The sequence below is a fragment of the Mirounga leonina genome, unplaced genomic scaffold (assembly GCF_011800145.1).
Source record: "Mirounga leonina isolate KUSES-001 unplaced genomic scaffold, KU_Mleo_1.0 Mir_126, whole genome shotgun sequence".
NCBI lineage: Eukaryota > Metazoa > Chordata > Mammalia > Carnivora > Phocidae > Mirounga > Mirounga leonina.
In genome coordinates this window covers 28,671,026-28,685,065 of record NW_023270314.1, presented here as the reverse complement: position 1 = coordinate 28,685,065, position 14,040 = coordinate 28,671,026, and the positions used below count along the sequence as shown (strand labels likewise).

General features: G+C 40.0%; 1 protein-coding gene across 3 annotated transcripts; it reads right to left on the bottom strand.

The window, feature by feature from the left end:
• Positions 1-3,011: 3,011 nt before the first annotated feature.
• Positions 3,012-5,650, bottom strand: LALBA (lactalbumin alpha). 3 transcript variants are annotated; one of them, XM_035002043.1, is made up of 4 exons: positions 5,099-5,650; positions 4,625-4,783; positions 4,087-4,162; positions 3,012-3,416 (listed from the first exon to the last, which is right to left on the bottom strand). In XM_035002043.1, the coding sequence occupies exons 1-4, from the start codon at positions 5,229-5,231 to the stop codon at positions 3,413-3,415; spliced, it is 372 nt and encodes a 123-aa protein (XP_034857934.1). In that variant the 5' UTR covers positions 5,232-5,650; the 3' UTR covers positions 3,012-3,412. The 3 variants fall into 3 exon arrangements, with proteins under 3 accessions (XP_034857934.1, XP_034857935.1, XP_034857933.1); XM_035002044.1 differs by having other exon boundaries at positions 3,012-3,572; positions 5,159-5,650; XM_035002042.1 differs by having other exon boundaries at positions 3,241-3,572.
• Between the last annotated feature and the right edge of the window lie 8,390 nt (positions 5,651-14,040).

The window sequence follows — 14,040 nt, the reverse complement described above, 5'->3', positions numbered from 1 at the left end:
ATGGAGGAGAAATTGGGATGGAAAGGGAGAAAGAGAGTCCATATTGTTGGGCACCATTCTGAGTCTTCTTCACACAGAGTGCCATGAAAGGGGTGCATTCTGATGGCCCTTCCTGAACCTCCCCACCACTCACCTGAGCCTGGACAGCTTCAGATTCCTGCCTGGTTCAAGTCTTGTTCCAGGCCTACGGAAGGAGAAGGAGTTGGAGAAAGCAGAACAAATTCTCAGTTGCCATCCCAACTCACTTTCAGCTCCCACACATGTTCCCAATAAGAGAACAACACTTTCCTGTCCTGCTTCTACCAAAGGCCAAGAGGTCTGCATCAGTCAAGACTACTTCCATGCCAGCTCCCTGGCTTCTCTCTTTTCTTGATCCTCTGATCTTCAGGCTAAAATACTCTCTGAAAATGAATTTGTTGTCAGTTTCCCCTAGCAAAGTCCTCTTCTGATTACATCCTCATATATGGTACACCCACAGGTGACATTTCCTGGTCTTCTCTGCAGAATGTAGACTGGAGCAATGAGACTGAGCACAAGTCCCAACCTTACTTGCATTTCTGCTCTCGCCACTTGTTGAAGCAGGTCCCTTATATTTCCAGAGCATTTGCCTTCCTGAGGGGTAACTAAGGCAGAGTAATAAGTAAAAAGTAGATATGTGAGCTCAGTGGGAGGACTGGCCATCTCACCCTGCCCTCCCACACATACCCATACAAAGGGGTCACTCTTAAAACCTGTAGAATTGGGTAAGTCCTTTTGGCCCATAATTAGGAAGGAAAGTATGTATACTCCTGGGACTTGCATCATCACATTGTCTTTAAATTCACACTAAAATCATGTCATGAATACCAAGTTATTTCCTCAGAGTTTCTTTTCATTAAGTATAGGGGAAGGATGGCCTCCCACCCCTATCGTGGCCCTATAGGTCCCTAAACAGGCCATAGGGACTTCATTTGGGAACTGCTGTCTCTGAGACAAGAGAAGTATGGTCTGACTGCCTAAAGCCCCAGCAGGTATAGGGGTAGGAGGAGTGTACTCAGCTATACTAGACATCTAAGGAAGGCAGGAAGAAGACAGGAAGTAGAAGATAACTCACCTTATTCAAAAATGTAGTAATTTATTTTTTCTTCAAGTTTTTATTTAAATTCCCATTAGTTAACATACAGTGTAACATTAGTTTCAGGTGTAGAATTTAGTGATTCATCACTTACATATAACACCCAGTGCTCATCACAAATGCCCTCCTTAACCCATCCCCCATCCCCCCATCCACCTCCCCTCCTATAACCCTCAGTTTGTTTGCTATAGTTAAGAGTCTGTTTCCTGGTTAGCCTCTCTCTTTTTTCCCCCATATGTTCATCTGTTTTGTTTCTTAAATTCCATATATGAAAGAAATCATGTGGTATTTGTCTTTCTCTGACTTACTTATTTCACTCAGCATAATACTCTCTAGCTCCATCCACATCATTGCAAATGGTAAGATTTCATTCTTTTTTGTGGCTGAGTAATATTCCATTGTGTGTGTGTGTGTGTGTGTGTATCACATCTTCTTTATCCATTCATCAGTAGATGGACATTGGGACTCTTTCCATAATTTGGCTATTGTTGATAATGCTGCTATAAACATAGGGGTGCATGTAACCCTTTGAATTAGTATTTTTGTATCCTTTGGGTAAATACTAATAGTGCAATTGCTGGATCGTAGGGTGGTTCTATTTTTAATTTTTGAGGAAATTCCATACTGTTTTCCAGAGTGGCTGCACCAATTTGCATTCCTACCAACAGTGTAAGAGGGGTCCCCTTTCTCTGCATCCTCACCAACACCTGTTGTTTCCTGTGTTGTTAATTTTAGCCATTCTGACAGGTGTGAGGTGATATCTCATCAGAGTTTTGATTTGCATTTCCCTAATGATGAGTGATGTTGAGCATCTTTTCATGTCTCTGTTAGCCATCTGTACAGAAATGTGGTATTTTATTTTTTTCTTTAAAGATTTTATTTATTTGAGAGAGTGAGAGAGAGAGAGAGAGAGAGAGAGAGCACAAGTGAGGGAGGGGAAAGGAGCAAAGGGAGAGGGAAAAGCAGGCTCCCCACTGAGCAGGGAGCCTGATGGGGGCTCAATCCCAGGACCCTGTGATCATGACCTGAGCCAAAGGCAGACTCTTAACCAACTGAGCCACTCAGGCACCCAGAAATGTGATACTTTAAATTGGAGTTTTGGAATGCTGGATTGTCAAAGCAGGAAGGGATATCAAAAAAACCACCTAGACTAAAAACCCTCCTTTTAAGACAAAGAAATTGAAGTACAAAGGACAGAGATGACATGCCCAGGTTTGCACCATCAATGAGTAGCAAAAACAGACTTTAGGACTTAAATCTCCTGATTCTTCTCCTTTCACATTTCTCATAATCATTAGGATAAATTTCCTTTAAAAATAAGCAAAGCAGGGGCACCTAGTTGACTCAGTCAGTAGAGCATGTGACTGTTGATCTCCAGGTTGTGAGTTCCAGCCCCACGTTAGGTGTAGAGATTACTTAGAAGTAAAATTTTAAAAGAAAAAAAGTCAAAGTAGCAAGAAGGAGTAATTGAGTACAGGGTTCAAACCAAAATGTCCAGGTGTCCAGATTCTTCAATTGCTGAGCTGACTGTAAGGGTCCTGTGATCCTCTCACAGCACTTTGTGAAGGATATTTCCTTATCTCAAGAGTAAGGAAATCCCTCAATCCATTCAAATCACCCATTTCAGATTCTTGGCACCCCTGTCCTTGCTGTCCTTCTCCCACCCCACATCTCCACCAGTCAAAATACAACCCATACTTCAAAACCAGCTTAACTGCCACTCCTTTTGTGAATCCTTCCTTGATCTCTTTTTCCCACAGCACTCCCCCCCCAATATAAAGTATCCTTTCTCTTATGAATGCTTGAAGAACATTTTTAACCTCTCTCATGATGCATTATTCCTTGTATTATAATTATTTATCAATGTTTATCTTATCTTTCCTACTAGTCCCTGAGAGAAGAGACCCTTTTGCCAATTTTTTACTCCCTCTATAGTTCCTTGAATATGCTAGATGATCAATAAGTTTGTTGAATTGAATTGGTACAGAAGGTAAACTCCATCTTTCTAAGTTCATCCTATATCCTCTTCAGTAGAAATGGGAGGTAACTATGACCTACAGCTTCAGTGTCCACCCACTCATGCTATTTCCTCCTCCTCCCTCTGGGAAGAAAATACAGCCAGCCACTCAAAATCAGGCCCTTTATTCAAGACAAAGGTGGAATCCATTATTGTAGTGAAAGTGCTATCGGAGGGCACTGAGCAAGGGTCAAAAGTCCAGTGTACCAGTCATGCATCGCTGGAGAATAGTTCTCAAGTGTCCAATGGTGTCACTACACGGCTCAGGACTCAGAGACAAATCAGCTTCAAGGGGGAAGAAAGAAGCAAACTGAGGTAGCCTTAGGGAAGAGGCATTCCAGGAATATACAGAGGGCAGAAGCAGCAATGACAGCAGGCACTCACAACTTCTCACAGTGCCACTGTTCCAGCTTCTCAGAGCAGAGTGGTTTATGGGCCAACCTGATAATGGAAAAGGAGACAGGACAAGTTGGCTGACTGGATCTTAACTCGGACTTCCATCTAGCTTTACCCCCAGGAGGGCCAAGGTGGTAAAGTGTGGATGAAAATTAGAGAAAGATTTCCTAGCCAGATGGCAAGGGACACTGAGCCACCTAGTGGGGTAGGGCCCACTTTTAAAACTTCAAGAAAATTGTAGGGCTGGTAAAGACGCAAATGGTATCAAGGGCTTATTTCAGGGTCTAGGACTAAAAGAGCAGAAATAGATGTCCATGTCCAAGTGAAAGGAGCCCTGGGTCTCAGCCCTCTATTCCCTATGCTTATTAGGAATTTAGCTAAATAGGAGTGTCATGAGGGAGGGTTGGAAAATTGGAAACCTGAGTCTGCTTAATGAGTTTTGTTTTGGAAACTACATTCTAGATTAAATGGCCAAGAGATAGAGAGGGCAGTGGTGCTAGACTAAAGGAGTGAGAAAAAGAAGGGGAAGGGAAAAGTAGAAAATAGAATTGGGATTCACCAGTAGTCAATTCCTTCCTTATCCAGAATCTTCTTGGCACAAATCATGTCATCAGTAAGGTCATCATCCAGGAACTCTGGCAGGAGTTACAGGGACAGGAATGTGAGAACTAAGTATTACCCAGAAAGATAATGAGTTCCCTCTTCCCTGGATCTAGTAAGTCTGGTCCTTCTATGAACTGGAGACTTATGCTTGTTGCCTTTCTATATGAGAAAGCCAATACAGTAATGCCCCCCACCCCAGATAAGGGCTCTCTTCACTTCTCTTGGGTGTCTTCAGAAGAATTATCAACTTCATCAACTCTGAAAATGTAGGTATCAGACTTCAAGATTTTCAGACAGCTAAGATCATCTACTTCAGGGAACTGCCTGGGGCTCTGGTGAACATGAAAATTCTAACAGCCTTTTACTCAGTACTGTCAACTCAAGCCCCACAGTTGAAGGCAGTGAAGCCAGAGGTGTGCTTGATACCAAAAATGAGATTACCCAAGGGGTAGGCTCTGGAAAAACAGAGGAACAGAGTAAAAGAGGCTACTCACTGTCACAGGAGATGTCACAGATGTTCCTTGACTGAAGGATCTGGTTGTCCCTGCACCAACATTTATTGTTGATCTGGAAGAGTCCATATTCTGTGCTGCCATTGTTACTGACTATGGTTTGTGTATCATAACCACTGGTATGAAATATAGTACAGATCCCTGAGGAAAAGATGAAAAAGAGGATGACAGAGGTGTCCAGGCATGACATTTATAGCATAAATGAGGACCTGTTTTACCAGATGTAGAAAGGCTCTCTAGCCAATCTCCAAATATGGCAAAGCACAAAGTATCTTGACGAGATGAAGAGCTCCAAAAAGGATCAGACAATAAGAGAAAGGGAAGATACATGAATAAATGTAATAAAAGAGTAAACAGATTAGCACATAAGAGGATTATTAGATAATTGAATAAAAGTGGAGAGGAAAAGGAGAGTGGAAGAGAGAGGCAGATGAAGCAAGGCAGCAAGGAACTCACACTCAGGCAAAGCAATGCCTCCAAAGCCATCCATGTCTTTCAGCACCTGGGACAGCTCACATTTTGTAAATTGCTTTGCCTGAATGGCAGGAAACATGATGCCAACCAGGAGTAGAGAGACAAAGGACATCATTTTGGCTGCCCCCAAGAACCTGAAATGGGGGCACCACACAGTTTCACCTCCTTTTATATGTGGAGAAAGCCTCAGGGGCCCTGGCACCAAGCCCTACATCCAGGAAGAAGATGAAGAGAGACTGGTCATGCCAACACAGAAACACTAAGCCTGCCAAACTTCCTTCCATACTTTGACCCTGTTTTTCCTACTCCTCCCCTAATCTCTAGTCCATACAAGTATTGTTTTCTGCCCAGAGTTTCCAAACATGAATCTCTTCCCATTTGGCTTTTTTGTACTTTTGTTTCTTGTAGATTTGTTTCTAGGAAGCAGGATGTGCCCAGCCTACTTCAGGAACAGAGGAGGCTTCAGGGATAATATGAGTGAGGCAATCAGAAAATAAAATAAGAGTCCATGGCCAAAACCCCCTTCCCCTACAGACATACAGAATATGGAAAAAGAGTGTATGTCATTATATGCCATAGTCCCAAGATCAGAGTTGGCACTTGTGCAGTCAACCCAGGCATGGAACAAAGCCCAGGAAGAGTCCCTTGATATGGTGGTTCATGACTGGGGGCTCAGTCATAGGGATAGACTATAGCAACACAGACTATAAGAATCAGATATAACTTGGATCCAGAGACTTCATACTTCAGGGAAACAGAGAATTTGAAAAGTATGTATGACAGTATCTAGCTATCCTATGAGCTATTATCAGGCTCTCCACCCCCAACCACCACTACCACTAAATAGCTAGATACTACATTGATGTTAATTAAGACATTATGTAAATCCAAAATTAATTTGTAGATTTGTTCATGGGTATAGAAATTTATAGACAGCCTCAGAGTTGATCACAGAAGGTTAAAAAGAGAGTAACCCAAGCCAGTGGAAAGATAGGACTTTGAACACTTTAAGGTTGGACTAGGATATATCTAGAACCTATAAAACAAGATTCTGGATGTGAGCTTTTCAAGATCAGTGCCCCTAAGCAAATAGAGTTAAGGGTACTAGTTCTGAATAATTACTCCACCTTGCTGACATCAAGCTTCATGTCATGGTGCCAATGGCTGTAAGCCTCCTTCATGGTAGGGTTCACTCTCTTTATTTCAATCTCTAAACCTGATTTCTTATATCGCAGTGGGTATCCAACTAGTTAAGACCTCCAAACTGAAGGTATTCCAAACTGTTATATCCTACAACTCTTCAGAATCAGGGCAAACTCCTCTGTTTGTTTGTTTGTTTGTTAAGATTTTATTTATTTATTTGAGAGAGTGAGCACATGAGTGGGGAGAGGGAGAGAAGGGCAGAGAGAAGGAGACTCCCCACTGAGCAGGGAGCCTGATGTGGGGCTTAATCCCAGGACCCTGGGATCATGACCTGAGCTGAAAGCAGATGCTTAACCGACTGAGCCACCCAGGTGTTCCAAACTCCTCCCAGTTTTATCTGGTCTTCTATATCATGGATAATCAGTATATGAAGTAGCATGAGTGAAAAGAATGTAGAGGATCTTGGTGCCAAGAAAGATGAGCAGAAAGTCCTGATAACAAAGAGATACATGTTCAGAAACACAGAGAAATGTTGCTAATGCATTTCTCCTTGATTCTACCCAGAGGCATTGGAGGGGTGCATGAAGGACAAGAATAGGAATTCTATCACACACTAAGTATGGTTGAGAATATGGCTGTGAGTAGAGGAGGACCTTGAACCATATGAAAGAGGGACAGATAAAGAAAGCTAGTCCTGAGGATTAGTCTTTCCAGTAGTGGAGTCTGGTGTAAAATGCCTCCTGTGATAGACTGTGGACTAAGTATCTGTGATAAACTAAAATGGTGGGCCAAAATATCAGAATCACAGGGACTTACCATGCTTCCAGCCAAGTCAAGACTTCTGGCAACAGCCTGCTTGCCTATAATTTGGTTGTATCTCTGCCCTTCCCTGAAGAAATAAAAAGCAGTATCCGGATCTGCACAAGTAAGCACAGAAAGTAAATGTGCCTCGGGCAAGAGGAACCATTATTTCCCTAGAAATGTTTGTAAAAAAGCATATCTGGGGGTCATCTGAAGAAGAAGATGGAAGATGTCTAATGGAAACAATTACAAACATTCAGACAAAGATGTAGATTCTTGGTGATAGACCAAAGAAGAACAACAAACAATGACCACAGTACTGAAAGAAGAAGCATATGGAAAGACATCAGCACAGCTAATGGAGGAAAGCTCCAGTCAAGATCTCCCTTTCCAGACAGGTAGGGTGCTCTGTGTGCAGGCTGAGATCTGAATCAAGACAGTGAGGAGGCATTTACAACACATGGATTTTTCAGAAATATGCTAGGAAGCTATGTGCATTCTCTCAGATGCTATGGTAAAAATCAGGTTTCTCAAACCAGTCTTATTTGGAGGACTTCTAGAGATTAAGAAATCAAAAGCATCTGCTTCAAAACACATTTGGCAGTTGCCATCCAAAACTGTAGTTTGCAGATGAGTGCAGGACTACCTTTTGGGGGAACACCCTCCACACCCTTGATCTACAATAATATTGATCATTACTTCTTCGGGTTAATATACTCACCTTCTTCTACTTCCTCCCATAATCCAGGTAAAATATCATTAGGTGGACAATGAGGCTAGATCTTGCCCTTGACACACAAATTTCAGACAAATTCTTAATTGAATTAGAGAGTTATTTAAAGCAAATAAAATTTGGAAAGGGAGTGATTTCTACTGGTGCTTTTCTTTTGGGGTTGCTTGTGCAAAAATCTTTGTAAAGTCACATAGCACTATGGATTCACATTCTGTTTCTGGACCGAAGGCCTGCTCTCAATTTACATAGCATTGTTTTGAATTGTTGTATTTGTATTACTATTTCTATAACTGCTCTTGGTTTAAAAGAACCAATTCATTTTTTATTTAAATTCTATTAATATATAGTATATTATTAGCTTCAGAGATAGAGTTCAGTGATTCATCAGTCTTATATAATACGAGGTGCTCATTACATCACATGCCCTCCTTAATCTCCATCACGCAGTTACCCCATCCATCCACCCCTGTCTCCTCCAGCAACCCTCAGTTTGTTTCCTATGATTAAGTCTCTCTAATGGTTTGTCTCCCTCTCTGTTTTTGTCTTGTTTTAGTTGTCCCTCCCTTCCCTTATGATCCTCTGTTTTGTTTCTTAAATTCTACATATGAGTGGGATCATATGATAATTGTCTTTCTCTGATTGACTTATTTCTTTAGCATAATACCCTCTAGTTCCATCCACATCATTGCAAATGGCAAGATTTTTTTATGGCTAAGTAGTATTCCATTGTATATATATACCACTTCTTTTTTAAAAAAGATTTTATTTATTTTTGTGAGAGAGAAAGAGAGAACATGAGCAGGGGGTGGGGGTGGCAGAGGAAGAAGCAGACTCCCCGCTGAGCAGGGAGCCCAATATGGGACTCAATCCCAGGACCCTGGGATCATGACCTGAGCTGAAGGCAGATGCTTAACTGACTGAGCCACCCAGGCACCCAATATACCACCTCTTCTTTATCCATTCATCTCTCAATGGACATCTGAGCTCTTTCATAGCTTGGCTATTGTGGACACTGATGCCCTTTTGGATCACTACTTTTGTATCTTTGAGGTAAATACCTAGTAGTACAATTGCTGGGTCATAAGGTAGCTCTGTTTTCAACTTTCTGAGGAACCTCCATACTGTACTCCAGAGTGGCTGCACCAGCTTTCATTCCCACCAACAGGGTAAGAGGGTTCTCCTTTTTGTGCATCCTCACCAGCTTTTGTCATTTCCTGACTTGTTAATTTTAGCCATTCTGACCAGTGTAAGGTAGTATCTCGTTGTGGTTTTGATTTGGATTTCCCTGATGCCGAGTGTTTTTGAGCATTTTTTCACATGTCTGCCATTTGTATGTCTTCTTTGGAGAAATGTCTGTTCATGTCTTCTGCCTATTTCTTGATTGGATTATTTGTTCTTTGGGTGTTGAGTTTGGTAAGTTCTCTATAGATTCTGGATACTAGCCCTTTATCTGATATGTCATTTGCAAATATCTTCTCCCATTCTGTTGGTTGTCTTTTGGTTTTGTCAACTGTTTCCTTTGCTCTGCAAAAGCTTTTTATATTGATGAAGTCCCAATATTTCATTTTTGCCTTTGTTTCCCTTGCCTTTGGGGACTTGTTTAGGAAGAAGTTGTTATGACCGAGGTCACAGAGGTTGCTTCCTGTGTTCTTCTCTAGGATTTTGATGGATTCCTATCTCACATTTAGGCATTTCATCCATTTTGAGTCTATTTTTGTGTGTGGTATAAAGGAGTGGTCCAGTCTCATTCTTCTGCAAGTGGCTGTCCAATTTCCCCAGCACTATTTATTGAAGAGACTGTCTTTTTTCCGTTGAATATTCTTTCCTGCTTTGTTGAAGATTAGTTGACCATAGAGTTGAGGGTCATTTCTGATTTCTCTATTCTGTTCCATTGATCTATGTGTCTTTTTGTGCCAGTACCATGCTGTCTTGATGATTACAGCTTTGTAATAGAGCTTAAAGTCCGGAATTGGGATGCCATCAGCTTTGGTTTTCTTTTTCAACATTCCTTTGGCTATTCAGGGTCTTTTCTGGTTCCATACAAATTTTAGGATTGTTTGTTCCAGCTCTGTGAAAAAAGTTGATGGCATTTTGATAGGAATTGCATTGAATGTAGAGATTGCTCTAGGTAGCATAGACATTATAACAATATTTGTTCTTCCAATCCATGAGCATGGAATGTTTATCCATTTCTTTGTGACTTCCTCAATTTCTTTCATGAGTGTTCTATACACTCTGAGTATAGATCCTTTCTGTACAGATCCTTTACCTCTTTGGTTAAGTTTATTCCTAGGTATCTTATGGTTTTTGGTGCAATTGTAAATGGGATTGACTCCTTAATTTCTCTTTCTTCTGTCTCATTGTTAGTGTATAGAAATGCAATTGATTTCTGTGCATTGATTTTATATCCTGATACTTTGTTGAATTCTTGTATGAGTTCTAGAAATTTTGGGGTGGAGTCTTTTGGGTTCTCCACAGAGAGTATCATGTAATCTGCAAAGAGTGAGAGTTTGACTTCTTCTTTGCCTTTTCAGATGCCTTTTATTTCTTTTTGTTGTCTGATTGCTGTGGCTAGGACTTCTAGTACTATGTTGAATTGCAGTGGTGATAGTGGACATCCCTGCCGTGTTCCTGACCTTAGAGGGAAAGCTCTCAGATTTTCCCCATTGAAAATGATATTCGCTGTGGGCTTTTCATATATGGCTTTTATGATATTGAAGTATGTTCCCTCTACCCCTACACTCTGAAGAGTTTTAATCAAGAAAGGATGCTGTACTTTGTCAAATGCTTTTTCTGTATCTATTGAGAGGATCATATGGTTTTTGTCCTTTCTTTTACTTATGTAGTGTATCACATTGATTGATTTGTGGATGTTGAACCACCCTTGCAGCCCAGGAATATATCCCACTTGGTTGTGGTGAATAATGTAGTGTTGGGTCCTATTGACTAGTATCTTGGTGAGAATTTTTGAATTTTGAATATATATTCATCAGGGATATTGGTCTGTAATTCTCCTTGTTGGTGGGGTCTTTGTCTGGTTTTGGGATCAAGGTAATGATGGCCTCATAGAATGAGTTTAAGTTTTCCTTCCATTTCTATTCTTTGAAACAGCTTCAGAAGCATAGGTATTAATTCTTCTTTAAATGTGTGGTAGAATTCTCCTGGGAAGCAATCCGGCCTTGGGCTCTTGTTTTTGGGGAGATTTTTGATTATTGCTTCAATTTCCTTGCTGGTTATGGGTCTGTTCAGGTTTTCTATTTCTTCCTGTTTCAGTCTTGGTAGTTCATTCATCTCTAGGAATGCATCCATTTCCTCCCTATTGCCTAATTTGTTGGCATATCGTGACTCATATGTTCTTATAATTGTTTGTATTTCTTCGGTGTTGGTTGTGATCTCTCCTCTTTCACTCATGAGTTTATTTATTTGGGTCATTTCTCTTTTCTTTTTGAGAAGTCTGCCCAGGGATTTATCAATCTTATTAATCTTATTAATTCTTTCAAAGAATCAGCTCCTAGTTTTGTTGATCTGTTCTACTGTTCTTTTGGTTTCTATCTCATTGATTTCTGCTCTAATCATTATTATTTCTCTTCTCCTGTGGGGTTTAGGCTTTATTTGCTGTTCTTTCTCCAGCTCCTTTAGGTGTAAGGTTAGCCTGTGTAATTTGAGACCTTTCTTGTTTCTTAAGAAAGGCTTGTATTACTATATATTTCCCTCTTAGGACCACCTTTGCTGCATCCCAAAGGTTTTGAACAGTTGTGTTTTCATTTTCATTTGTTCCCATGAATTTTTTAAATTCTTCTTTAATTTCCTGGTTGACCCATTCATTCTTTAGTAGGATAATCATTAGCCTCCATGTATTGGAGTTCTTTCCAGATTTCCTCTTGTGATTGATTTCCAGTTTCAAAGTACTGTGGTCTGAAAATATGCAGGGAATGATCCCAGTCTTTTCGTACCATTGGAGACTTGATTTGTGACCCAGGATGTGATCTATTCTGGAGAATGTTCCATGTGCTTTCAAGAAGAATGTGTATTCTGTTGCTTTAGGATGGAATGCTCTGAATATACCTGTGGAGTCCATCTGGTCCAGTGGGTCATTCAAAGCCCTGTTTCCTTGTTGATCTTCTGCTTAGATTATCTGTCCATTGCTGTGAGGGGGATGTTAAAGTCCCCTACTATTATTGCATTATCATTGATGTGTTTCTTTAATTTTGTTATGAATTGGCTTATATAATTGACTGCTCCCATGTTAGGGACATAGATATTTAAAATTGTTAGATCTTCTTTTTGGATAGACCCTTTAATTATGATATAGTGTCCTTCGTCATCTCTTATTACAGTCTTTTGTTTAAAATCTAATTTGTCTGATATAAGGATTGCTACCCCAACTTTCTTCTGATGTCCATTAGCATGATAAGTGGCTTTCCATCCCCTCTCTTTAAATCTGGAGGTGTCTTCGGGTCTACAATGAGTTCCTTGCAGACAGCATATTGATGGGTCTTGTTTTTTTATCCAATCTGATACCCTGTGTCTTTTGATTTGGGCATTTAGCCCATTTACACTCAGAGGAACTATAAAAAGATATGAATTTAATGCCATTGTATTATCTGTAAAGTGACTATTACTTTATATTGTGTCTGTTCCTTTCTGGTCTATGTTACTTTGGGGCTCTTTCTTTGCTTAGAGGATCCCTTTTAATATTTCTTATTGGGCTCGTTTGGTGATCACAAATTCTTTTAGCTTCTGTTTGTCCTGCAAGCTTTTTATCACTCCTATTTTGAATGACATCCTAGCTGGATAAAGTATTCTTTTTTTTTTTTTTTTAAAGAAAAGGTTTTTTACATTTTTTTTAAGATTATATTTATTTATTTGACAGAGAGACACAGCAAGAGAGGGAAAACAAGCAGGGGGAGTGGGAGAGGGAGAAGCAGGCTTCCCACAGAGCAGGGAGCCTGATGTGGGGCTCCGTCCCAGGACCCTGGGATCATGATCTGAGCCGAAGGCAGACATTTAATGACCGAGCCACCCAGGCGCCCCTGGATAAAGTATTCTTGGCTGCATATTTTTCTCATTTAGCACCCTGAATATATCATTCCAGTCCTTTCTGGCCTGCCAGGTCTCTGTAGATAGGGCTGCTGCCAGTCTAATGCTCCCACCCTTGTAGGTTACTGACCTCTTGTCCCGAGCTGGTTTCAGGATTTTCTCTTTGTCTCTGAGATCTGTAAGTTTGCTATTATACGTGAGGGTGTTGACATATTTTTATTGATTTTGAGGGGTGTTCTCTGTGACTCCTGGACTTGAATGCCTGTTTCCTTCTCCAGGTTAGGGAAGTTCTTTGCTATAATTTGCTCCAGTATACCTTCTTTCTCTCTCTTTCTCTTTCCTCTTCTTCTGGGATCCCAATTAATCTAATATTGTTTTTGCTTTATGGTATCACTTATCTCTTGAATTCTCCCCTTGTGATCCAATAGTTGTTTATCTCCCTTTTTCTCAGCTTCTTTATTCTCCATTATTTGGTATTCTATATCACTAATTCTCTTAGAGCCTCCATTTTTATTGCATTTCATTAATAGCCTTTTTTATTTTGACTTGGTTAGATTTTAGTTCTTTTATTTCTCCAGAAAGGGATTCTCTAGTGTCTTCTATGCTTTTTTCAAGCCCAGCTAATATCTCTATAATTGTTGTTCTGAGCTCTAGTTCCAATGTCTTATATCCATACTGATTAGGTCCCTGGCAGTATTGCCTCTTGTTCTCTTTTTTGAAGTGAGTTTTCCATCTTGTTGTTCTTGCAGAAAGTAGTCTCTTTTTTATTTGTAGAATAAAAAATGCAGCAAATAGAAAATTTGCCACAAATCTTTTCTTAGACCTCTGTTTGAGTTCACTGGTGTTAGAATGATTTGATAGCTATCTAGCTGAACTCCTGGGACCAGAAAAAAACTAAGGTCCCCTACTCCTCCACCATCTTGGAAAGTCCTGACCAACAATTCATTTTTGTGAACTGAGAAAAGTATCAACAAAAAATGCAAATATGCAAATGTAAATCATAACTCACAAATTATTTTAAAATATACTAACTAAAATAAATTTTACCTTTTTAATCAAATATTAGCTAAAACAAGTTCATATGCCTGTAATTACCAAAAATGTAATGAAATTTCTATGCAAATCTTAACCAATTTTCCAAAAGATTTTATTTATTTATTTATTTATTTATTTATTTATTTATTTATTGAGAGAGAAGGAGTGCACA

What these genes read in the sequence shown, in the direction of transcription:
- LALBA (XM_035002042.1), bottom strand. Translation starts at nt 5,231, where the DNA reads ATGATGTCCTTTGTCTCTCTACTCCTGGTTGGCATCATGTTTCCTGCC. An exon ending in AGGCATTGCTTTGCCTGAGT is followed by an intron (nt 4,784 to 5,098) that starts GTGAGTTCCTTG and finishes TCTTTTCCTCAG; the next exon opens with GGATCTGTACTATATTTCAT. An exon ending in CTGTGACATCTCCTGTGACA is followed by an intron (nt 4,163 to 4,624) that starts GTGAGTAGCCTC and finishes AACTCCTGCCAG; the next exon opens with AGTTCCTGGATGATGACCTT.